The sequence below is a fragment of the Pygocentrus nattereri genome, chromosome 10, assembly GCF_015220715.1.
Source record: "Pygocentrus nattereri isolate fPygNat1 chromosome 10, fPygNat1.pri, whole genome shotgun sequence".
In the NCBI taxonomy this organism is placed as follows: Eukaryota; Metazoa; Chordata; class Actinopteri; order Characiformes; family Serrasalmidae; genus Pygocentrus; species Pygocentrus nattereri.
This window is the reverse complement of record NC_051220.1, coordinates 33,577,779-33,604,113: the sequence shown is the minus strand read 5'-3', so window position 1 is coordinate 33,604,113 and position 26,335 is coordinate 33,577,779. Positions and strand designations below refer to the sequence as shown.

Genomic DNA, 26,335 nt, shown 5'->3' with positions numbered 1-26,335 from the left:
GGTGACTCCTGGGTATTAGATATTTCTATTGGATGTGTGACGAGTGAAAGAACACATGACGTAGGTGCTGTCTTAATGGATCCGAAACGTGTTTGGCTGACATCCATGGGATCTCTTTTAAGCCTTCTGCAACCTCTCTTGTGCAGAGGCCAATTCAACCTCACATGTAGACTCTCCCTAAGGTGGTAGCTACTTTAAGCCTGATTAGATAATCCTCTGTTGATTGCGTTGGCAGACTTTGTCATGTGCACATGTACACGCCTCTCAAGAACATTCAGCAGGTGTGAATCACCATTAATGTGGTGTTGTGTCCAATAAAAGTTTGCAGTGGGCAAATGGCGAAAGGCCACTTAGCTTAAGGTATTTGGTCCTTGTCACAATACTAGTACCAATCTATTCTGTTACAGTTATACGTAAAGCATGCAATACCTGACAGTGATTCCTTCGTGCCCCTTCCACCAGGCCCCTTTACAGCCATTATACAAGACTTGCATATATGTAAGCTCCAGTTTGCTGGCTCATTCATTACACCTAACCAGAGCTTTAAATAGAAAGCTAAAGTACAGCATGTACATCAACATTAGAATTACCTTAACTTTACATTGTAACCATGGTTTGCCAAAAATTGTAATTATATAGACATACACATACTCAGACTGTATGTAATATATACATTACGAGGCGTCCACATCCACATACCACCCAGATGGATGGATTTTAAACCCACATGTATGAAAATTTTTTGGTCCCACCTCCCTACCCTTTTAACTCTCCACTCTTCAGCAGAACAAACCGCCACACAAGGCTATTAAACCTCCTCCCAGCATTTGTCCTTTCAGAGTTGTCGGCTAAGTTTCTGGGCTTGCCTCTCCTTAGCGTCGAAGGCGTACTTGGTGTCCTGCAGCTGCTCAATGATCTCCTTGGCCTCCTTCATGTCCAGGGCTAGCTGGTTGTACTTTTCCGTAAGCTCTTGGTTCTCCCTCCGGAGCTCCACCACCAGCTGGCTCAGCTCCTCACTCTGCCGGCCACAGTGGTGCTTCAGCTGCTCCATCTCAGACAGGGTCACTTCCATGCGTTTCACCAGGCCTTCCAGCTTGTCCTTGGACATGGCTTCTGGTCTAGAGCTGAGCTTCAGGTCCTGATGGAGGAGATGTGAACAGCAGAGGTGCGTTATTGAGAATGCCTGCAGACGGTGTCCTGAGCGAGTACTTAGGGAGTAATCCTTGATTGCTTGGCCGTCTCACATGGGATGGCACATCCACCCCCCTCCCCCATCACCTCTTTCACTTTCTGTAATCCCCTTAGAAGGGCTATCCTTGGCTGTGCCCCGTGTAGATTGTGGCTGGTTGACAGTGGTCTAGGGACAGTGGATCCAGACATGTATACAGAGTTAAAGGCATGGAGGATTAGCTTGTTTTATCATCTCCCACGGCTATAAACACTCACCAAAGACTGAATCAAGCAGAGTGCATGTTCAGAATGATTTTATGCATGTATGAGGAGTTACATTACATATATTACCCACATTATTAAAACTAAATGTACATGATAAAAAGTAAATTAGCACAATACTATTGAATTATGATTTATTTGATATCTGTAGCATGTTTGATGTTTCTGTGCATACAGGATGTCCAAAAAACGAACTGTTCTTGTGTTTATATGGGGGAGGATGTACTTTAGCCTGGGTCGCTCTGGCTGTGTGTTGTTTACATGATTGAGAAAGTTCCACCAAAGAAAGCAGTTAAAACAATGCAGGTGTGACTTACACACAATTAAGTGATTGAAAACCATTTATGATGAAACAATTTAGTCTTTAGGATGAATCTCAAGAAATATCTGTCCGATCAGGTGGGACATGATTGTACAGATGTAATGTGCAAAGGCTGCCATTAATGTGGTTAGTGACCAGGGCAGATGAGGTCAGCTGGTTTATTTAAGCCAAGGTTTGTTCAGTTTAACTCTGAACTTGTATTTAGTTAGCTGAGAAGGGTATATATACCAAAAGGAAAGGAGTGCACTTTATTAGGTCCTAAATGTAATGCTCGAAAGGGGCGTTTCATGAAATTTGTTTGATTTTGCACGAAAATTTCTGCTTGCAGGTCCTGAAGCAGAATAAAAAAGTCCTCTAAACGAAGGCCCAGCATGAAGCTGAACGCCATGGCACAATCACAATACACAGTCATCATCCCTGCCTGCCTGGCCAGGCAGTCCCCATGGTGACCACTAATGCCTTCACAACTCTAGGCAACATGCCAGTTTCACTCTTAACAGAGCTCCTCACAAAATGCCAGGGCACCCATTTCCAAGGAAATTTTTCCCTTAGTGTTCCCATCATCTACCAGGCTTATTAAATCAAAAACAATGGACTCTTCAGTAACATAACTGAATACAGTGCGTATGTTTAAGCCTCAGCCTAAGCATCTTCTCAGAATAAGAGGGTCAGGTTTGTCAATCATGCTAAGAAGCATGATTATAAAGACACACTCATGCTCATCCAACATCAGCACACTTTCACTGAAAGTATGATGAAACCTATACAAGAAATAAGTGGTCCTGTGAACGTTCTAGAATCGGTTCCCCTGCTAACCCAACATTATTCATTGTACAATACATTTCTATGATAAGAACAGGTACACTAATAAGGGCAGTCATAGGCTGGAGGTTAGGGAACCAGCCTCATGACTAGAAGGTCGCCGGTTCGATCCCTAGAGCCGACAGCATATGACTGAGGTGTCCTTGAGCAAGACACTTAACCCCCAACTTCTACCTGGGCTTGTGCGGATTGGGCTGCCCCCCGCTCTGGGCAAGTGTGCTCACTGCCCCCTAGTGTGTGTGTGTGTGCGCGCGCACATGCTCACTAGAGTGTATGTGGTGTTTCACCTCACAGATGGATTAAATGCGGAGGTGAAATTTCCCCGTTGTAGGACGAATAAGGGTCTCTTAATCTTAATTCATTTACTGAGGAACGTCAATCATGGCTACTTACCTCAGAAAAAAAAAATAATACACAGGAAGGAGAAGTTTGCTCAAATGAGCTTCCCCTTTATTCAAGAATCTTTCAAGTTGGTTACAAACCAATTACAAAAACAATCAAGATACTGTTCTGCTTTTTCGTAGAAAAAAGAAAAGACATGTTGAAATGAACAAACCTCGAGAGGTATTAACTACAAAAGGAAAAGACAATCACAGAATATAATGCTAACAAACAGAAGAAAAAAAAAAGTCACAGCATGACATGTAATCTCCCACACAAACTTTGGTGAAGTGGCATCAAAAACTGGAAAACATTATGCAGGACACATTTCAAAATGATGAACTCCGGCTTTCTTTAAAAGAGAAACAGTAGCTTCCATCATCAGTCCTTTAAATTTTAATGTACAATGAAGCAATAAGCAGTGCCTCACCACATAGGCAGATATGCCGTCACAAGAAAATGTATCTCCAGTTCTTCGGCATTGCCCTTTAGATTGTGTGTAAATTTTGACAAATGGACCAAAAGAAACAGCCCGAAATTATTTGGGTTTGTTTGGTTCCATTCACTTGCATTAAGAGTAGGGTTTTTCCTGTTCCTTTACATTTTTTTTCTCTCCATAAAACAGCATATGTATACATATATATTTTTTTTCTTTTTTCAAAATACAAATACCACCTTATTTAGTACCAACCATTTAGTCAAAGTCAGTCACAAATAACACGTCGCTGATTTAATGCATTGTATATTTAATCGGGAGGTTTCAGAATGCCTAGCGTAGATCCACATTCAGTGCAGGAGAGTTCATCAGACAGAAATAAGTAATGCAGGTTTTCCCTCATCCAGTTATAAAACAGTTCACTGACACAGGTTAAAAGCCTTAAACAGTAAATGTGACATTTTGGTGATGAATCGAGGTTTGCCGAGTTGTTAAAATTCCCCACTTTTCATGATTTTCACCTCAAACAATTCCTACATAGGACAAATGCCAGTGTTCATCTGTTGGAACATTGGAAGGGCAATCCAATTACAAAGATCTTTCAGTGAAATCACACTCATAGCAGGAGGCCTCCACTCCAAACAGAACAATAAAAATAAAAACAGTCCAGCCACGCATCCAGCACGGAACCAGGGGAGTGCTGCTGTGCCACTGCCTCCTGAGAGTCAGGGTCCTCAGTGGTGCAGCCAGAGCGTGGAGCATAGGTTAAAGAACATTGCCTACTGCTATATGTAGAATTGGTGATTTGCTAGCTGGTCCATAAATGGGCGCACAAGATTATCTGTGGCAAAGTAGAAGATTAGGCCGAAGGTAATGGAGATGGGCAGAGCTGGAAGGGCCTTCTTAAAGATGGCTAAGAGCAGGAGGGTTAGACACAAGCCCTAGAAAACAGAGACACCCATGAGGGGAAGGACAATGCCTTTGGGAACATATAGCCTGTAAAAGACATTACCATCAGGAACATCAGCATGAACAACAACAAGGGATCAAAGTGACATGAATGAACTGCTACGAACTGTTATAATTATTGTTTACAATCCTAAAACCACTGGGTCGTCAACAAATGGTCACACCTTAAACTCACAGAACACAGTTGTGCTTAGCTGGGCGACCACTTTCCACAACTAAGTCAATTACAATGACCACCTGTTTATTTTAGTGTATTTTTATATCCTTATTGGTCTTATTTTCAAAATGCTTCATGCTAAAAGTGATAATTTGAGGCATTCAGGTTCATTTAGGGAAATTCAAAAATGATTACATTATCTGTGAGATCTCTCACTTCTCCCTGTCTCTATAACAAATGCTATGTTTCAGCCTGCTCTAGGGAATAAAAGTACTGCAGAAACGTCTTATACACTCATACAGACTTCAGGCAAAACAATGCTGAACAAAATGGTCTTGATGATAAAATTTCTTAATTATGGGTTTATGCCCAAATTGAAGACTACAATGTATTACAACCACAACTTCTACTGAACTCTTGAAAATATGTTGAAATTCCTGCATTATAATTATCATCAATGTTATTATCACTGCTACTGTGTGTTCAAATGCTTTGTGGAATTTTTTTAAATAAAAGATTATATTTTTGGGGACACTATTTCTATTTAGTTACTTAGTCTCTGTTGTTACTATGTGATTATTACTTTCTAAACAAGTTTGGTTAAAGGACTGGTTCTGCACCTCCTTATCAGTGATTAAGCCCAGAGTTATTGTTAATGTGTCAGTCAAGATGTTAAAGCTCGCTGATGTCAATTCACTAAAGAAATCATCCATTTACAAAATGCAGACTTATTGGGCTAAAACTCAAACATCTTACATTAACCAAATGTTGGTGACACAGATGCTCTTGCAGTTAGTATTTCTTGCATTATTCTGGGCTTATAGGTTGACTAACCAGAACCATGTCCAAGCTCTACAATTTAACCCCATACTGGTCCAAACAAAGTGCAACTTATCCAACAAAAAATAATCTTTCTAAAACAGTGAATAAACGGCTTCAGATCATTTTACAGCTTCCATTTAATTAACAAATGCCCTTATTTCTGTCAAGTGAAGGATGATAAATGAAGAGCACAAAAATCACCAACAATATTGATAAAAATAAGCCATACTAAAAGCTATAATAGTTATCTTTCATGAAAGAAGTGTCCAAGATAAATAACGTGCATGCGTTTGTGACCTGGTTGGCTGAGCTACAACAGATTCTCATATTACATCATTACCAATGACTGCTGTTGGTCACTTACAATAAGAATGGCCACAAAGCAGGCCAGTGTTGTGTTCCAGTCACCACTGGCTGTGGCTGAGGCCTTTCCCACCAGCATACTGTAGAAGATAAAGTCTCCAAGACCCAGTTTCACACCCCCTGCAAAACACATATGCACCAGATCACTCTCACTCTACTCTATGTACAATGTTAGGCTTTAATTACTAAGCAACCCTCATTCTCTATCCTATTATTTGGTGTGGTAGAACTGGGTGGGGATCTGTTCCTTTAGATTAAAGCCCAGTACAAAAAAAAAAAAAAAAAGAATTCCACAAAAGATGATTACCCAACCTTCTCTTTTATAAAGGTCCTTTGATCTCCAGCATGGAAACACAGACATGTGCTCATATAAAAAAAAAAAAAAAAAAAAAAAAAACACTAAAAGGAAACATTTAAGGAAGACAGCAATCATATTCATCTTCAGCCCTGTGTGATACTGGGTGTATTGTAGACATGTGCCCATTTCACTGTTTAAAACCATACATATAAGTCATTCAGGATTTTAACCTAAAGAGGCACAGCTACTTATTAAACTTGAACTTGGTTGGAAGATTTCACATGAGGCTGCAGCACTCAAGCACATTATGAGGTTTCTCTCAATTGTTGGCATGACATGTGGGGCATTTGGTTTTTGCATCTACCAAGAAAAATAGCCTTACATCACAATAGTATGTCGCTGCTTGACAGAGAAAAAAAATAAATAAAAAATCTAACCAAGGCTGAACTAATAGTGAGCTCTTTCTTCTGATTTGTGTTTACCTATTTCTTGCTGGTTCTTGAGTGCTCTAGCATGACAACCTGGTTTCCTTTTTATGCAGTAGGGATATGCATTCAGACTACTTTTGCTATTCTAGACTGAGGCTTAATAGGTGGTAGCTGTGTTAAGAGACTAAAAAAAGAAGAAGAAGAAAAAAAAAAAAATCAGTATGACAATTTTGCAGCAAGCAGAGACACACATTTGAAAATGTATAATTATTCAGAAAAGCTGAAGTTTTCATGTTGGTTGAATAACAGAGGCTGCCTCTTCAGGTGAACTAAATCTACACTGGAAACTGATGTTAACTTGTGTTACACATTGTATTTTCTCCTCAGTGGACGATGGGTCAACATGTTAAATTGCCAAAGAAACATTTCTATTGTGTCTGGACCTAGCCAACACTGGCTAGTCAGCAATAATGCCATACTACATCTGCCTTCTCAGTCACATCCTTTGTAACACATTCACGTTCAGGCATTCATGTTTCAGAGTGGCACAGTGTAAAATGAGCAAAAACATTATATATTACCTTTCTATTAAAACATACAAGAGCCATTTAATTAAATTGCTAGTCTGTATGATTTCTCCATGTTTCTGTGAAGAAACATAAATTCCCAAATAGTGATTTCAGTTTTAGACTACTGGCATCTCGAACGGTTAACTGAGTACACCAGTACTTGAGTGCATCCCTATCACGCAGCGATGTGTTCTGTACTAGACATCAAATCTGTTAAGCACATACTATGACCGACTCTGTTACTTCTACCCATGTCATTATATTAACACCTACCAGAATTCTGCTGAAAATGTTTTGCCTTTTTTTTTATGTATACTTTAATATTCTTTTAATTATCTACTTTTGGCCATGTCTGTTGTCCCCATAGGCTGTTGCTCTGACTGATGGGGATAAGAAGACAGACTGGCATGTACATCTGCATCAACCACCACAACCACAATTTTAGAACCTCCACAGACTTTTTGTTAAGAACATCACTTCAAATATCGAGGGGAGATTTATGCCTTCATGAACAATTTTTCTTACTGTGCTCAGATCAATGTTCAGTTTCAGTGGATAATATAAAAGATCATCATTACCGCTTATCATGGTGGGACGGTACTCGGACTTCAGGGTGTTGAAAATTTGTTACTGCAACAGCCCTACTGGCATGTTAGGTTCTCAATCCAGCTCTCAGGGAAGCTCAGCCACCTAGCCAACCCTGTGCTAACACACCTGAACCTGGTAATCAAGTATTCTGCAGCCCTTGATTACCTGACTCAGGCATGATTGGATAGGTATCTGTAAGGTCTATGCTGACACTCACTCTCTTCATCATCATCTACAGCTGGTGGACGTGCAGAGGGCAACTGCTGGATCTCACGCCTGCTCTCCTCAGTAGACTGCATTTGGCCCAGCTGCTGCTCTTGTTGGCCTACCCACTCAGCTGTGAAACCTCCATCTTCTTCTGGGTGGGCTGTTGGGGCCATGGCAACTACAGGATACAGCAAGAGACCTTAAAGTGAGGTCCAGAGTCAGAACAGGGGAAAAAAATGCGAAATCAACAACTGTGCATGCCATTTTATTTAACATGCGGTTAGCAACTTACACACGGTTCATTGCACCAACAGACCGGACACACATACATTTTGACATGCTGAAAACTTGAAATGCAAAATGCCCGTAGGACTTACTATGGCTCTCTTGTTGAGGGGCAGGCGAGGAAGAGTTATTCCTGGTCTCCACATTGTCTGCCATACCAACCAGCCACACCATAGTCGCTGGCAAAGTAAAAGGCCATTGTTATGGAAAGTGAACCAGAATGTCATAAGCCTCCAAGGATAAGAAATAATAAATGAAGGGTTTCGTTTCAAGAATTTGAGCTTTAGACATATAAGAAACACCAGTGCTATATCATGACTAATACCACTTTTAGTAGAGAAATAAAAATGTGTTTTTGCTATACATCAATGCTTTATATCCAAAATTGTTACACATAGACCTAGAACATTTTGAGATGAAGCTCTTCAAATGTAGGCAGGGTAGAAAGAGATTTTCCTTTCAGTGTCTTACAAGAATAGATAAGGCCTGGGAACATGGGTTCATTCCTCTCTTGAGCTGTTTCAACCAGAATGCGAAGAGGTCCTTTAGGGCACAACACAGCCAGCAGGTCTATTGGACAGGACAGACAAAAACCACTATTAAACAAACAAAACAATAAATAAATAAATACTGAAAAACAATTTCTTAACATATCCTTCAAGAAAAAGGCTAGAAGTTATACTGCATTTAGGTAGTTGAGTGATAATTTTACTTATCTATCTCATCTCCAAAGCTCAAATTCACTTATATGAGGTAAGCCAAAAGAACATTTTTTTTCTAGTAACCATTTCACATTGGGAAAGCCTCTGAAGAGAGACCATGATCCTGTCCACAGAGGGACCGTCTGACCGGAACCCGTTTTTAAAAGTCTCTTACTAACTGCACTTATGATTCTATCCTTGTTCCACTGAATAAAATCCAGAAATAACCATCTTCATGCAAGGAGCACAGGAAATGTCAAAAGTAAATTTATGTTGTAGCAGGGAGGACCTGGCTCTGTCTAAAATTTGTTACTTCAGTTTAGTTCACAACACTGTTCTTCAAAAATATCTTTCCTGTTTGGAACTTAGATCCTTCCTCAACACATATCCCGTCTTATCTTATAAGACCAGTTGCAGGACACTCCTCCTTGCAGGTCTAAAAATTGAGACTACTTTATTGGGGATTTTTTTATTCCAATGTCTCGTTTTCTTTAAAATAAATAAATAAAATAATTAAAAAAAAATAAAAATAAAAACACATTACAATATAAACATCTATAAAAATCTATAGAAATACAGTATACAAATTAACAAACTAAACAAAGCAAAGAATAAAACTACAAGAAATAAATCTTTCGTTTAAATAAATGCATATGAAAATATTCTAGTCAATGTTGAGCAGATCTGGTTAGAAATGGGGTTATGAGCTAAAACTTCAATAAAAATGTTAAAGGTGTGCGGAATAACTGAAAAGCAGCCACACAGTGTAAATTAAGCCTTACTAACCATAAACGGAGATGACAGCCAGGATGAGCCAGGCGGTCCACTCCGGCAGGTACTTGATGAATACCAGGGCCATGAGAGCGCTGATCATAATAAGGTAAGCCTGCTGCAGGCGCAGTGGACCCTTCCAATGAATACAGATCATTCCTACCACCCCAAAGTTCCAGATGATTACTGCCAGTGTGAAGTAGTCCATGGCCACGTTGTACGTTTTGAAGACCTCGCTGCAACATAGCAATGTTGCAATAACACATACTGCAGCTTTGAAAATGACATAACTATTCCTAGTCCATGCAGTGGGTCACCTATGTATGATGGCAGGTAGAAAAGCAACTCACCCAAGATAAATGAAGGAGAAAAAGAAGAGCAGGAGCAGCGAGGAAAGGAACAACCAGGCATGAATCACCTGTAATAGCAACAAGTCAGTAAACTGAATGTGTGTATATAGCACAACCAAAGGAAATAATCACAAGCTCCTGAAAAAAAAATCTTGTTCACGCTCTAGTTTAAGGAATAAAGAGGCTGAGGGCAAAGTAAGCTGGTCTCAAAATCAACTCTCCAAGACCTTACCTTATAGCACCGGTACTTGTAGAGTAGCACCAAGACCAGTGTCATCACTACTATCACACTGATCATGATGGTTGCATTAAGGATGGAGTTGAGAGCACGTTGACCCACTGTATCAGTGTCCTCACGGAAAGGAGTGTAGATCCTGCATGAGAAACCAAACTGCCATTAGATTAGGTCTCTATTTGTTTTGCAGTTCTCTCTGATTCAGCTTTCAAACGATGCTCTTTATCTAAAATGTAACATGAAAAAAATATGACAATATTTTTAATTTTAACTTTAATTTTAAGGAATACAAATCACAAAGATGAATTACAAAATATTCTGAAGCTTCACTTCCAGACTGCATATGTTTAGTTGTGAACTAAAACCAAACTAAACTACAGTTATTCTTTAATTAATCTATTATTTACCTGTTAAACAGTTTAAAAACATCTAACAAGGCTATCTAAAAGGAATAGAGCTGGCCCAAACATCATTTTACAAGCTTCAAGCACTTGTGTTTCTGAATGTGCTCCACCTGCGCTTTCTTGGGCATATTTGCTCATTTGATTTCAATAGCTTCATGGAAAGTGGTGTTATTTGTTGTGCTCAAAAGTAAGGTGACATGAATGCATGGCATACATTTATGATGCACTGAATGAAACCACATGATTTTTTTTTTTAAAGGCTGATAAAATTTATTCCAAATTAGGTACAAAAGTTATAACTTTAAAAATGTAGCTTCTGAAAACTAAATAGAGAAAAATGCCAACTTAATGAATGAATATAAAATGCATTCTAATTCTTTGAGCCCTTAAAGGAAAAATGTGCAACGTGTCTGATACTTTAGCTCCTCCTAGAGGAACATCTTAAAAATCACATCACGCCTCAAAAAATACAAAGATGAAAAGTAAATCTTTCCAGTGTTCTTTCTAGCACACTGATACGGTTCCCTGTATCAGTGTATAGGAAGGAAGTCAACATCCAATACAATAAAAAGGGACCACAGGACTGTGGAAAACTGTGTAAACTTTGGCCCTTTTTATATTCTGCATTTCTAGCGTTTTTAAAACTTTATATTTGTTGGGTGGAAAAGGCTGAGGTGGCTTTTAAAACAAAATACTGAGAAGAGTCTAGTGTTTAGGCGATAGGGTAAAAACAAGATGCATTTTATTTTATTATACTAATAAGTTTAATGGTGCTACAAAAAGTAAATTTTACAAGCATCATATTGTTTCTCTTGTAAGAGAATGTTCTCTCTGAAACTGCAGCTTTACAGGAGTATAAAGAATACTTACAAAGAATCTTGGATCATTTCTACTGGCCCAGTAATCATGACACATTCACACAAATGTAAAGGGAAGCTTGCTTTACAAATGGTGCAAAAACAAACCAAAAAAAAAAGTCAGTAAAAGGTTTTTATATGACAGTATTAATAAGTCTCTGTAGCTCAAAACAGCAAAGCTGTCCTCAAGATTGAGCAGGTATATAAAAGAATGTTAGCAACAGTACACTCTCAGAAAAAAAGGTACGACACTATCACTGGGGCGGTACCCCTCTTGTCACTGTGGTGGCACCCTCAAGGGTACATCTCAGTACCTTTAGTCAGGGAACATAACTGTACCAGAATCCACTGAAGTTATATTTTCTAAACTGTACTGAGTCCACACACCCCATCTCATCTCCAGGCTTTTTATTACATTGTTCTGATTTAAAATGTTTGGTTATGAAAAGATATGAATATGTACTTTTCCACTAGGAAAAACTCATGTAAGGTACACCATTGGACCTTAAAACCACTGCTGTACCTTTGAAGGTACACTTACATTGTTTGTACCTTGATGAATGAATCACATACCTGCATAGTACACTGTTAGAAATAAACGTACTCTCAGCATTTTTTCGACTGTGACTGTAGTAAATGTGCTTTATGGTGTTTTACAACACTCACAGCTGCTGGCCATCCTTCTGCGTGTAGAAGCTGACTGACTTAATAGTTGCCACGACCACCACCATGCACAGGGTAACCGGGACGAAGAGCATTATGACGTGTTTGGCTCCATATTTTAGAGTCAGTTCCTCATCCTCCTCTTCCTCGCTGTCGGTGACCACCTGTGGGGGCCGAGCAGAGGGAGGCTGGCCATTGAGCTCAGTCTCTCCTCTGGCAGCCCCTGTGGGGTTCCCTGTATCAGTGTGCTGGTTGACTTCTGCTCCATTGGTTGACTGCATAGGAAAAAGATAGGAGATGGTCACAAACATTCCCTGCATGTGATCAATCTCTCCAATCAGGTTTAGAGAGACTCTGAGACCAGATTTACTTTTTACCCTATATATTTGTATTATGTTCAGAACTCCTTTGTTGACATGACGGGTCTGGAGTATAAATGCTTAAAAGAGGTGCTTAAATTCTGTTTTAAGTTCTCCACTAAAGGGAATAATCAAGTATCACACCACTGTGATCTATGTACACACACACACACACACACATATGTGGTAACGTTACAGGGGACAGCAAGTTAATGTAAAGAAATTTAACTTGGTGATTTTGAGGCACAATGTAAGGGGCAGTTCAAATGATAGAAAAATAAAAATCAATATGTTCCTTTTTTTTTAAAAAACAGGGACAATATACTGTACGTGCCATAATAATTATCATAACAATAACCCTTTTTATTTAAATAGCACATTTCAACTGCCCCAAAACACTTGCATTATATATAAGTCTACACAAACACACAAAAGGACAAAAAAGCGACAGAAGACAGAACGACATGGGAAGGTGAAACAGGAAATGTACTGGAAGCACAGTAAATGCAAAGATGATTAAGCCAGGGGAAGGCTTAGGAAAACATGGGAGCGGAGATTTAAATGTGAAAAAGGCCCCTAGTCTTCATCATACGTCCTGTAAGTTAAGATCATGCAGCTTTAACACTTCACAAATAACACTGCGAGAGAAAAACACTGCCAGTAAGTGCCAACAAGTCTGGGCAACACAGCCTCCTTACCTCTTACCTTTATCTTACCTGCCACACCTGTCTATGTAATCTGGCACCAATCACTGAAGGCAGGCTGAGCCCAACCGTCTGTTTTCACTGATAACTCTGTGTTGCTCTGCTCACATTTGCCCAATCCATGACTAAAGCTGAGCAGTCTCGCATAAGAAAGTGCTGAACCAGCAGTAACTTACGGGACTTCATTATTGTAAATGGAAGGTTTGAGGAAAGCAAAGCCACAAAACACCGTCCAGAGGAACCTTACCACATTGTTGACCAGCTCTTCCGCATTGTCAGCCATTGATGCTTTGAAATGACTCGAACCTCATAGAAAAGTCAGAGCTCAGAGCTCGCTGGACCTGGAAGAAGACAGGACGATAGACACAGATGTCTTCAGCTCACACAGAACAGCGCCCCGGCTATACTTCCTATAGCCTTTAGCTACATAAGAAAGCCAAGTTACCAGTTAGCGTCTTTGCGAAACCCGTTAAATTAAGGAAGCTGGGAAACATAAACGAGCCTAAATAAATAACAAACTGAGCTCTGCAGACACTGAGAGCTCGAGGAGTTGCTAGTTTTAGCTCTTCTTTACTTAACAAGACAATTAGCTAACGTTAGCTAAGCTAAGCTACCCAAGGGACGATAGCGAGCTTGCTAACTAGCTAGGTTAGCTAACTGCTTGACGCTCGCCTCCCATTCGAACTGTCCCGTTCCACCTTAAATGAAAACCACTTAAGGTCGAACGCGAAAATACGAACAAGAAGCCTCAGCCTCGTCGGCCAACTTTTAAACGACACCACGCAAATAATGTGGTTCACATTCGGCGAAAATGTGAGAAGAAAGCCACAGATTTGAGAAAGTCGCGGCTGTCTGGCTAGCCGGTTAACCACTGGTGTCAATGGACGTGCTTAGCTTCAGGCAGCCGCTCTTTGGACAGAGATGTCTAATTACTCGCATTTGATACGTGTTAATAAACAGGTTAAACATCTTTTAAACATTTCAGGAGTACAAAACAGACACTCACTAACCTGACAAAACGCAAACACTGTGAAGACGGAAACGGGGCTCTGTGTTTCGGCGAAGCTTCAAGCGTGAGCTCCGGAGAACAAAACAAAAGTCCCAGATGAACCTCTTTATAGTCATTCGGTCAATATTATTATCACTAAAATATATAACTAATTCGCATGATACAAACGAAGTCATAAATAAAACACTGAATTTTAAATGTTTCGGAATAATATCTTCTTTCTTTTTAAGACTAATATTTTATTTTTTTGTGCTGAGGAGGCAGCATACTGAGTTCATGTTTTACATGATTGATAAAAAATATAGATGTGTATTTTCAATATCTCTGAAGCAATGGTTGTCTAAGGAAATGTGAATGTACATGAAATATCCTCGATGCAACTTTTTAAACGTAAAACTTAAGTACACTGAGTAAAATTTGCAAATAAGCATACATAAAACCTTGAATACAGAAACTGACGTTAAGGCTAAAGATGCTGTCAAATTAAAAACTTGCTTATTGATGCCTGCATATAATCTTTGGTACTGAATAAATAAAACTTCTCCCTGAAAGTCTTCTTTCATGTTTGCTGTGGTTTTCCATTATCTAACAAATAATGCTTTATTTGTTTGTTGGCTGGTTCTTATTTGTATTTGTCATTTTTAAAGAAGTGAACTGAATTTCATGTTTGTGCGTGTTTTATTTTGATAAGCTGTAGTATCCTGGATCAGAGACCTCATAAATGACGAGATCGGTCACTGCTTGGAAAAAAATGGGAACGTCCCATTTTCGACATACACCAGAAAGTCCCGCCTTTCTGGAAAAAATAACCAATCAGCTCGCTGACTGCGCCGTGAGCGGGGAAAACCCCGCCCCGTTATGGAGAGCTGCGCAAGCGCAGTAGCCATAACAACCTGAAAAGGCACGTTTTTTTGTGCGTTACTGAGTGAAACGCTACAAATTATTTACAACACGTTGTTTGATTTTATTGATGATTTCAATTATGTTTTTGAAACGGTAATTTAACCTCCGGTTTAAAGGTTTTTGGTCTCTCCCCATTCAGAGAGATAGAACTCAAGTCTTGTATGGCTGGAAATGAAGACCCGGCAAATAGGCCGCCGAGTAAACAGACATAAATAGAGTAAACGGTGTAGAGATTCCGCTTGAATCGCCTGGCAGGACCACACTGCGCTCTTTGCTCTGAAGCGTTTTCATCATGACCCAAATAGAAGCGTGGTACATGGACGAGTCTACCGAGGATCAGAGGCTTCCTCACAGATTAGAGCCAAACAAGCCCGTCTCTTTGGAAGACTTGCAGAAAATCGGAGTTTTCTACTGGAAGGCAAGTTTATAGTTAAAGTGTGTAACGTTACTCCTGGGTTACCCAGCAAACATTAACTGTTACATAACGTTTCATAACGCACACAGATTTCACAGGTGCTCAGTCTGAGCCAGACAGTTGTAATGATGTAAGATGCATTTTACCTCAAGTTGAATAATGTTTTGACGCAGTTTGAGTAGTTTAGCACGTGCAGCTGTTGAGCTGTGGATCTTCACCTCTCCATCCATACGATACGACGCGATGATGATGGGCGATGTATCGTCTGCCACTGTATACAGCGATATTGCTTTTCAGTTGGAGTAATAATTTTGTGCCATAACTCATCTGATAGACAGTAATCATTGAGCTATATTATCCAGCCTTGTCATTTGCCAAAAGCTGTATTTTTGTGCTGTTCATACCTTGACATGCAAGCCCTGTTCAAAGAGGCAGCTTAGGACATGCATGAACTCCATGCTGGTTTATGATGGTCTACTGCTGGTCACCCTGCATGGTCATCCTGGTTGATCAGCGTAGTAGCATCTAGAACACATAGCATCTAGAATCTAGACATATGCTGGTTTTGGTGGTGACCAGCAGAACAGCTCCCATTGCTACTGACCAACATAGCTACTGGTTTTCTTGTAAGGAGAACAATTTTAAAAAATACACTAAAACTAAATAAATAGTACATTTCTGTTCTGTAAATATGATTTTTTTTTTGTCAGCATAACAAGCACAATCTTGTATAAGGTTCACTTTAGTGCAAGAGAAGAAAACGATCTTAATGTTAATCAAAATCAGGTTTGTAAACATTCAGTATCGAATACTAGAACTGGGTTGTTTATAAAAATGTAAACTTCAGGATTTTAGTCAGGTATTTTTTGGGCCGATTCTTTTGGCCAATCATGAGATGATTAGTTACATGATGTACAGAGCAGCTGGCATCAGTACCAATATACGCACATTTATTCAGTGTTGTCATTATATGCTGTTACCTGCACCTCATTATACATTCATTATTGATTATCATTTTTATCTCAGGATAGATTTTTTCAGGATAGGAAGAAAGATTTTTTTTTTGTATATATTCTTCTTTTTATATTGTGTCAACTGTATTATTACAACTATCCTGTGTTGTGTGGCTGCTCAATTTCCTTCAGGATCATTAGACTAACTGTCTGTCTTTCTGTCTCTCTAATATTCTGATGTGTGGAACTTTCTACTGAATAAAACATATTTAAGACCTTTTAATTGACTTGGACTTCAGACTTAAGTCCTTTTGCTTTGAGAGACCCTTAATTATGTCTGGTTTATTAGTTATTGAACGTCCAAATTTGTCACTACCGAGCCAATCATAACTCTACCGAAACTGTACCAAATGTTTCAGTCGTGACAGTTTTAGCTCGTTTTGAGAACTTAAAAATGCTTGCCAGAACCTGAACATACAGCTTTGAACCGCTGTACACCCATAAAATCATAATATTTTTCATTAAAACACAAAGTTTACTCAATTGCAGAAAACGTGTGTTCACTAGTGACAAATTCTTAAGGTTACACTGATTTTCAGACTTTGGGAACATTTACTGCAAAACTATTTGTCGAACTGCTCATCATGTGGGCATGAGGGACAGGGATACTTTAAAAATAATATTAGAAAACAACGATCTCACTAGAAAGTACACTATAAATGGTGAGTTAGATTACATTTAACTTGTTACTATTTCTGTTTATGCATTGAGTTTGCATAGATCAAATATAATCCTACGGTCTGAATATGGAATCATTTTTTAAATAGTTTCTGACCTCACTTTGAACTATTTCTGTAGAATAATGCGTGCGTACCCTGCTCTCAAATAAGTTATCTTGTAATAATTTACAGACTGAGTGTCATACTGAGTAGATTTCCTAACTCTAAATCTGCTAAACACAGAGCTAAAGGCTTCCCCTTTTACTAACCGTCAGTGTAGTCTGTATAGAACTAATCAGTGAATGACTGATGTAAGCTTTTTGCAGAATACCACAGAAATGGCTGATATATCTTCCTCTTTCTCAGTTGAACGCTGATATCTATGAGAATGACCCTGAGTTACAGAGGCTCCGTGAAGAAAGAGGCTACTCTTATATGGACATTATAACCATCCATCCAGATAAACTGCCAAACTACGAGGATAAAGTAGGTGACTGTCAGCAGCTCTGCTTTGCACACAACTGATTCACATAAAAAGTCAGATCTGGCCTGTTGAGTGTTTTATATTTTAATACAATGACAAACTTTTTCTTTCTTCCAGTTGAAAATGTTCTATGAAGAGCATCTGCACCTGGATGATGAGATCCGCTACATCTTGGAAGGAAGAGCATACTTTGACGTTAGGGACAAAAATGACGGCTGGATAAGAATTGCTATGACAAAGGGGGACCTGATAACACTGCCAGCTGGAATTTATCACAGATTCACCCTGGATGAGACGGTAAGCTCTCACAGCTGAAAGTGCAGCTCTCTGAATTGTGGAGTAGTTGTTTTTGGTTGATATAGTGTAGTGGGTAACACCTCTGCCTTCTACGCTGTAGATTGGGGTTCAGTGTACACTATACCAATAAGAGTCCTTGGGCCAGACTCCTAACACTGATTTCACCAACATGTGTGAAAAAACTTGTAAGTTGCTTTGGATAAAAGCGTCTGCCATACAGTGTTGGACAGTAACTAAGTAAATGTAATTCGTTACTGTACTTAAGTAGTTTTTTTCGTGTATCTGTACTTTACTTAAGTATTTCCATTTTGGGCGACTTTATACTTTCGCTCCACTACATTTCCTTTTTGAGAAATCTGTTGTTCCTTTTGGTTTTTGTGTGTATAAAAATGTAACATGTCAAATCGAAAGAAATGCAAAGCCAGAGCACCAATCAGGGCACAGCGGTCACTTTGTTCTGAGCTTGTATTGACCTGTTGGTCATACCAACCCAGTGCAGCACACGGTTCAACGTCAGCGCAGCAGTGTAAAACTTTGGGAGCACATGCATCACCGAAATGATGAACTAACCTAACTTTGTGTAAATAGACCACAATATAGAAATATGTCCACATATGCAGTCGTGACTGGCATGTTTCTTTTTTCTGAATTCATACAAACACTTTAATTTTATAGTAAATTAGTTTGGGTTGGTTTATGTTTATGAACAGAGGCCTACAGATCAATGCAGTAAAGGAAAACGTATTTGTGAACCTGAGTTTAAAGCCAGTTTTTATTAAACTTATTCGATTTATAAAGTAATCTTAAACTGAAACTTTGCTTGTTTGTAAAAGTGATTTCAGAGCCACTCGGTTCTCCCTGATGGAAACTGTTTACCTTCAGTGTTTTGTGCTTATGATCATTTTAATAGACGTCAGTGTCACTAATTAATGACGTTCTATTGAAAGACTGGTTTACCAAGAGAGACGCTGGAGGACTTTCACCTGAAATGAGTTCATGAAGCGAGTCTGGTTATAAAAATGATAACAGGACATCAGAGCCAGAATTACTCTTTTAGTACTTTTACTTTTGATACTTAAGTACATTTGAAGGTAAATACTTTTATACTTTTACTCAAGTGGAGGTCTAGAGTAAGGACTTCTACTTTTACTGGAGTAATATTTTACCTTGGGTATCTCTACTTTAACTCCAGTACATGATTTGTGTACTTCGTCCACCTCTGCTGCCAAATGCTGTAAATATGAATGTTTTAGAGCTGGGGGAAGGACTAATGGGTATAAAGTGCAATATGAACAATCAGTTTTGTGATGCATCAGTTTTGTGATGTTACAAGTGATTATAATCACTTACAATATTCAGAAATGGTTTGTGGTCAATTTTTAGCCAAAATAAAATTACATGAAAATGAAAAACTGATTTTCCCCCTTTCCATTTCAGAACTACACTAAAGCCATGAGGCTGTTTGTGGGAGAGCCAGTGTGGAAGGCCTACAACCGTCCAGCTGATGATTTTGAAATCCGCCAGAAGTACGTCAAGTCACTTAAGTGCTCCTGAACTGGATCTAGGATCACCTGATGACATTGGTGTCCTGGAGCTATGAGTTCTATGCCTTATTGTGATACCTCTGCATCTTCAACAATCTTCCAATCATATTAGCAGGACAGTAGTCATAGATAAAACAATTATCAATGCATCTTGATGCAACCTTTTTTTTCTATACATGATTTCTATTTTCTTACTGTCTGAGGACTTTGCAGTTTTAAAGCAAAGTATTCATAATGATCCATAATTAATTTACTTCCAATATGTTTTATTAATAAATCAAATGGAAATGATGTGGCGAGTGAACTAGAAGGCTCTCATTCACTGCTATTGCATGAGACACTGCAGCCACTAATCTGCGATAAAATGCGCAGTTATGGTGGAATGCTCGTTTTCTTTAATGATTTTATAACTTTGGTTTTGGTCTCGTTGTAGAGGGAGGGAATCGCTATGTCAGTAAAATATTTTCGACACTGAATCTCGGATCCCCAGTGTGCAACTTGGTGCGAAAGCACTGGTTACATGGACTTACTTGCGTTTATAAGCAGCGCAGTTGGTTTTGTGGTACATTAAATCTGCAACAAGAGACGGTATCCCTCCTAAAAGTTGCAAATATGTAGTCATTTCTCTTTTGAATTTTCCCGTTCCACCTTAAATGGTGCAGTAGTTACATTCGGCACCATAGTCAGAATTTAAGGTGGAACGGGAAAATTTGAACGAGATGCGACTTCAGCCTAAATCAAATCGAATTATACAAGAAACTGTTCTAGTTTTAAGGAAAGTTTTCTGGTGGAGATGGGAGGAAAGCTGCTATAGCTGAGCTCTCGATTATATTTTTTAGTCTGTACAAGGACATCACACACTGAGACATACTGGACATTAAATGTCTCCCAATGCGGTCTGATTTTTGTTGAAAGAACATAATATCTCTTCTTAACATTTGGCTTATGACTCCTGGATCTAACCTGGCTTTTCATGCAGATCCAGTCGGATCGATTCAGAATCGTTCATGTCCGCATCGCAATGCATCCAAGAATCAAGTTTTTCCCGTAACCCTACTGTGAGTTATAAATTAGGATAATGCACACCTGCTTCGGTAGTATTACAAATTGTTTTGATCCTTTAATGATAGTGTCTTAACAGATTTTAATAAAAATTTACAGGTTTGTCTCAGTGTCCTGTTCTGGCTTAAAGCTCATCATAGTTCAGCTGTTAATGTGTTAACGATGTGCTCCCCTGCCATTCTCTACACACGGTGTGGGATGGGGTACCATGGCTTAAAGGGCCGATATCATGGATAAACAAATTCCCCTCATTTTTTTAAGTAAAGGAATTGTACATAAACACTTAAAAGTTTCAAAACATACCATACAGTCCATATATGGGAACTGTGTTGCAAAAACAGCTGTTTTGAATCCATTATTTCTGTGATATCTTTAAAATATTTACATATACCCACCTATTCAAGCAACAACAGCTTAGCCCCACTCATTCAGGCTGAAGTTCTAGGTGTTTCAGCTTTTTTGAGTACTTCTTGAATGAGGCACTACAGGACAGCTAACCTGGTCCAAGTTTGTTATCTTATATCAGGCTTAAAAGCACAGTAACAAAACTAATTCTAACAAAATTCTAAGGGGTAAAAAGATGCTAAAAACAGTTTTGTAAAAATGAGTTACATAAACCACAAATGTCAAGGAGAAAATAAAATACAAGACACAATGTGAGACATGAGCCTTTAAACCTCAATGACTTGCTAAAGCAGAAACAGCATATTGAAATCAGCTGAAGTTTATTTAGATCTTCCTTTTCTAGTATCCAAAAATGTACAGTACAGTTGATTAACGCACCACACAAACAGCAATACATGCACCAAACCACACTGACAATAACGTGTTAAAGTTACATTAAAATAATAGAACATCAAAATACATTGGTTACAATTTCTGGTCGCTTTTGTAAAAATGCTATGAAAATAAAAGGCAAACAGCCAGGAGCGAGTTTCTCAGAAGCACTGTAGCACAAAGATACTATTAGAGTATTGCTTTGCATACTCTAATAGTAAATGTCATCTAAAAGCAATAACTCACATAAAAATCATATCATTTCCAGAATTTTCCCCCTTCACCACACATAGTCAATGAGCATCTTAGCTTTGCTTTTTTAGTTCTGCCCTGGAGCTGCAAGACTAATATAGATAAAAAAGTAACAGAAGGCTATGGTGACAGACTTCTATTAAATCAGCCTGTTAGCTCCACTGCAACACTAAAGCAAACTCAAGACACCAATCACATCTTGGTTGACTGACTGCATTTGGGTTGAGGGGAAAACTTTGTCAGTTTGATTTTTTTATGCTATGATGCTTTAAAAAAAAAAACAAAAAAAAAAAAAACTCAGCCCAGATTGTTACTGCTGTAATGCTGTCTCTCATTTAGGTTGCTTATTTACTTGCGAGATTTGTTAAAATATTTACATTTCTTTTTTGGATTTTTACATCTACTTACATTCTCCCTGGGCTTGGAAAGAGGGAAACATTGGTTTAAAAGCTTACTTCACACAGCTTTCCATGTTTCAACAGGTCAGCTTTGGTTTTGGTCACACACAATAACATTCCACGTCTTGTAAAAACTGCACATACAGTGAATCAGTGGCATTTTTAGCTTGGTCTTATTAAAGCAGTATTGCGACATCTTGAGGCTGGTTTTTGGCCCATGGCCAAACAGCCAGGATCAGACGTGGAGCTAATAATGCCCTCAGTGTTGGCTGTGGAATCCAAGGCCTGGCTCCTTAGACCAGTTTGAGACATTGCGTGTTGAAGCTGTCCCCTTCTCGACAAGCCACGGCCTCCAGCAGAGCCTGCTTCTTCTGCATGCTGCGGGAGGACTCCAGCTCGTACATGGTGGTCAGGTTGAAGAGCACGCTCTCGTGCAGGTAGAGTGCTGGGTCCTGCTGCACCAGGCTCTCTAGCTGACCCAGGGACTCCTTCAGACGGCCCAGGTAAAGTAAACATACAGCTGCGTTGTTGTTTGCCTGGAGAACCAAGAAGGTAAGTAAAGATGCATCACTGAAAAAATTGGCAGGGTCTTGTTTAAGCCAAGACAATGCAATGTTTATTTGTATTTATTCTAATGTTAGTGTTTTTTTTAACAAATAAACAAAGATAAATAGCTTTACATATTTTCTCAGAGACAAGTCTCTTAGCAGTTAATCAGTAGTTTATAGTTATTAAATAACCTTAATATTAATAACAAAATCACAAGTATGCAGTTTAGTGTTAAACCAGAAATTAATGACAATACCCATGACAACATGGTGATATGCGACAGTTTGAACACCCTTGGAGAAATCAATAAAGTTAATGAAATAAAAGTTTTGTTAAAGTGAAATAGTTAAAATCTGGATTGTTTTGTGCACAACTTCTAATTTCTACATATTGGGGGAAAAAAAAAAAACCTTGCACGCAGGCCACATTGTTTTATTTTTTCCAATATGTTAAATGCAGTAAACAAACAGTAACTGTGCTGTAAAATGTGCAGAAGTTTCTCTCTACAGGATTATTTTCACTCAGAAAATCAACTAAACATGTAATCTGACCAGGTGCACTCCCAACATTTGCGGACAACTACATGACAGCTGTGCTTTTTCAGCTTTCGTATCAGCTCAGGAGAAGGAGACTTTAAAGCAGTCTGAACCTCAAGAAAAGAAAGTCAATAAGCAGTCTGGACTGATAATGACAGAAAATAGACTGTGTCTTTACCACTGGATTCTTGGGATCAATTTTCAAGATGCTGGAGAAACACGTGTGGGCTTCTGCATAATTGTTCTGGCTGAGGTAAACAAACGCCCTTTAAAAAAAAAAAGCAATAGATGGTTATTACCAAACAAAAAGTCTGTTTTATTATACACGACAGAAAGAAGAGAAAAAAAATTAGTAGTTGAGAAGAGAAGAACACAACTTGGATAGGCAATCATACTTATTCATTAAAACAGACGTGTCCTGTGCTGGGCCTGTTCCCTTTTCTTCGCAAGTTTTCTCCACTTCTTGGAAATACTTCTCTGCAGTTCTGATGTCTCCAATCTTGGAACCAAAAACACAGATCAGTTAAGCATAATCCAGAACTGATGATGTACAGTTAGAGAAAGATACAATGCTGATTCAGACAGAATGAAAATAAACTGCCAAAAGAGTCACCTTCATACAGAGATCACAATATGCATATTTACGTTTTTATACTCGGGCTGTGAGACATGCATCATAATCAAGAAAGTGTAATATATATGGATATATATGTAATATGGTTTCCACTATTAAAACCCAAGGACACAAAGAGTCATTGATGTGAAGCACTACTTGAGTGCTCATACTAGAACATCTTTAGCTTGCTAATCATGAGTGAGTTACCACATCTATGAGGTACTTTGCATCTAAAAACTTTATCTACTGTCTTTGTCCGAGGCTGAAATCCCAACATAATAAAAAATATACATCAGAGATGACCCGAAAAGGCACTCTAGAAAAATGACCACATCTCACCTGCAGGAAAATGCGTCCTATTCCACTCAGCAGCTGCACTCTCTGCTGTGGTTCATATTGGATGATTGAGTGATATGTCTCAACTGCCAGAATGTAGTCCTGGGTGTGTGAGGAGAGGAGAGAAAGAAGAGGGTGAAGGGAGAAAATACATGAGGATGTAGAGACAGGAACATGAGGCAAAAAAAAAAAAAAATCAAGTGATATTAGCCAGAGATCCAACATTAGATTGATTTCTGCATTACTGTGTTGATTGAAATACTGCCTAGTGTGCTCATATTACAGCACACTCATACTGCATGCATTACAGGCCAAGAGATAATACACAGTAATATTTTTAATAGCATAGAACATTGAATTTGTCTAAGTGTGTAAAACTAATGTACAAATGACTAATAATGAACGTAGACAAGTTAACATTATATATCATAGTTCTATTTTATTACTAAAACACTGAAAAAGCCATTTAAAGCGGTCTGCGTTATTTAATAAGTTATATATAGTCTGCCCTGTGATGGACTGGAGACCTGTCCAGGGTGTATACCGCCTTCCGCCTGATGTCAGCTGGGATAGGCTTCAGCACCCCCCCCGCAACCCAGAAGGAGAAGCAGCTTAGAAGATGTGTATGTGTAGAAGATAGCATTATTTATAGTATGCTAATATGTTCCTTCATTGCGTGAGTAGGAGAGGTTACTTTCTAGTGGGCCAAATAAAATGTCCTTATGGGCCAGCTTTGGCTCATGGGGCATGGTTTCGGCAGCCCTTGTTTAACTCCTGCTGATTCTCCTGCAGAGTTGTAACGAAGTTCTAAACAGAATCTGAGTCATGTGAAGCCAGCCACCACATCTTTTTGGACTGCCATTGATGCATCATCGTTAGACGACACGTTTAGAGAACACAAGTGAAAATAATACATCTTCTACTGTGAACAAACTCAAATAAGGTATTTTTCTGAATTTTGTTCTTAACTTATTGGAAAAAATAACACATAAAATATGCTTTAACTTTTGCATAGGCCACATTTTATGTCAAATTCAGCAAACAGTGACTGTGTATTAAAATATGCAGAAATGTGTTCTCTGTAGAGGATGTGTTCACTTATTTTCATGTAGAAATTCAACAAAACGTAGAGAAACAAAACAATCCCAAAATCTGGGAGCGCTGCAGCCCCCTCATTTTTTTTCAAACATAATACAAGTCCTGTAGAAATGGTCTTTAACCAGCAGATGGCACTGTACCGCCACATTCACGTTCTCACTCTCCAGACAAAGAAAACAATCCAAGCGCAATACACAGATCCAGTTCTTACAAACAACTAAAAGGTACAGCGCCATTCTTCTGGTGACCTTTCTCCAACTGAAAACAAGCCCGTGCTTTCAGAACCTCAAACCCAGTGCGCATTGCTCCTCGCAATGGAGATCACATTTTGGACTGAAGGAATGAAGCATGGCCTGAGTAAATGCCCTTGCTTCTGATCCAATATCCTACTGAAAGCTCATGTCTAGACACTGGGCCATGAATAGCAGTCAGATGGGTCAAGCAAACAAACAGAATGCCTCTCACTTTTATTAAAGCGTGTGTTGGGGGGGTGAGGTAAAGTACAACAGTACATGCCTGGACTTAGTGGACCTCTTCCTAACCCCCTGCTTTAAGTAAAGATCTTAAAGAAAAATGGAAAGCTATAAATAAGCTGCTTATAACTGGCAACACACATGCAGGTGTTCACAGAGACATGTGTGGAGGAAATTTAATAGTGGCAAATAAATAAAAAAAAAATAATAGTAAAGACAAATCAAGCCTAAAATGTCTGTTTACTGTGGTAAAGGATACAAAGAAGAAAGAAGAGGGGCTGTATATCAGTCTTCCTAAGTGTGCTATGGAGGACATTTTTAAATTATGACAATGCATTTTCAAAAAATACAGCTATTATAATTAAAATAAAATGATCAAGGTAGTGACCAATAATACAGACTGCCATGATGCTGCATGTAGCCTGCAAGCAAGATAAAAAGTAGCATCATTTTGTTCCAATAAAAATAAAATCAAATCTCATCTTTCACTTCAGAATCTATCTAGCAGGACGTGATTAGAGAGGTTCCATACGCTGGAGCCACTCTAAGGCAGCTAAACGCAGAGCAAACGTACAATTTTCAACGATAACAATGACTAAACATTATTTTTCACTTCAAAATATCTGTCTAGTGAGGTGTGTTAAGAAAGATCTTCTCACTCTGGAGTCATTCTATCAATTCTATAAGGCACATCATACCTAAATGCAAGGCAAATGTAAAATTACAGCTATAATAATGACAAATGAGCATTATATCTATCTTGTTCTTTGC

At 38.8% G+C, this 26,335-nt stretch overlaps 3 protein-coding genes across 5 annotated transcripts in view; 1 reads left to right on the top strand and 2 right to left on the bottom strand.

Annotated features, from left to right (window-relative positions):
• Window positions 1-3,018: 3,018 nt before the first annotated feature.
• Window positions 3,019-15,708, bottom strand: psen1 (presenilin 1). Of its 3 annotated transcripts, none has more exons than XM_037541740.1 (11): window positions 15,617-15,708; window positions 13,391-13,484; window positions 12,084-12,355; window positions 10,154-10,295; window positions 9,922-9,989; window positions 9,587-9,807; window positions 8,571-8,669; window positions 8,192-8,278; window positions 7,825-8,013; window positions 5,726-5,844; window positions 3,019-4,354 (listed from the first exon to the last, which is right to left on the bottom strand). In XM_037541740.1, the coding sequence occupies exons 2-11, from the start codon at window positions 13,424-13,426 to the stop codon at window positions 4,199-4,201; spliced, it is 1,389 nt and encodes a 462-aa protein (XP_037397637.1). In that variant the 5' UTR covers window positions 13,427-13,484; window positions 15,617-15,708; the 3' UTR covers window positions 3,019-4,198. The 3 variants fall into 3 exon arrangements, with proteins under 3 accessions (XP_037397637.1, XP_017546279.1, XP_017546280.1); XM_017690790.2 differs by lacking the exon at window positions 15,617-15,708 and adding an exon at window positions 14,154-14,230; XM_017690791.2 differs by lacking the exon at window positions 15,617-15,708 and adding an exon at window positions 14,154-14,230 and having other exon boundaries at window positions 7,825-7,992.
• On the top strand, window positions 15,033-20,638 carry adi1 (acireductone dioxygenase 1). Its single transcript, XM_017690793.2, has 4 exons — window positions 15,033-15,473; window positions 17,509-17,628; window positions 17,744-17,923; window positions 19,361-20,638. The coding sequence occupies exons 1-4, from the start codon at window positions 15,348-15,350 to the stop codon at window positions 19,475-19,477; spliced, it is 543 nt and encodes a 180-aa protein (XP_017546282.1). The 5' UTR covers window positions 15,033-15,347; the 3' UTR covers window positions 19,478-20,638.
• Window positions 20,639-21,237: 599 nt separating this feature from the next.
• trappc12 (trafficking protein particle complex 12) overlaps window positions 21,238-26,335 on the bottom strand; it is a 34,509-nt gene continuing 29,411 nt past the window's right edge. Inside the window, exons 9-12 of the mRNA XM_017690792.2 lie at window positions 23,997-24,095; window positions 23,437-23,540; window positions 23,220-23,307; window positions 21,238-22,492 (exon numbers count right to left, since the gene is read on the bottom strand). Coding sequence (XP_017546281.1) covers window positions 22,250-22,492; window positions 23,220-23,307; window positions 23,437-23,540; window positions 23,997-24,095 — 534 coding nt within the window. The 3' untranslated portion in view covers window positions 21,238-22,249. The remainder of the gene's footprint in view (window positions 22,493-23,219; window positions 23,308-23,436; window positions 23,541-23,996; window positions 24,096-26,335) is intronic.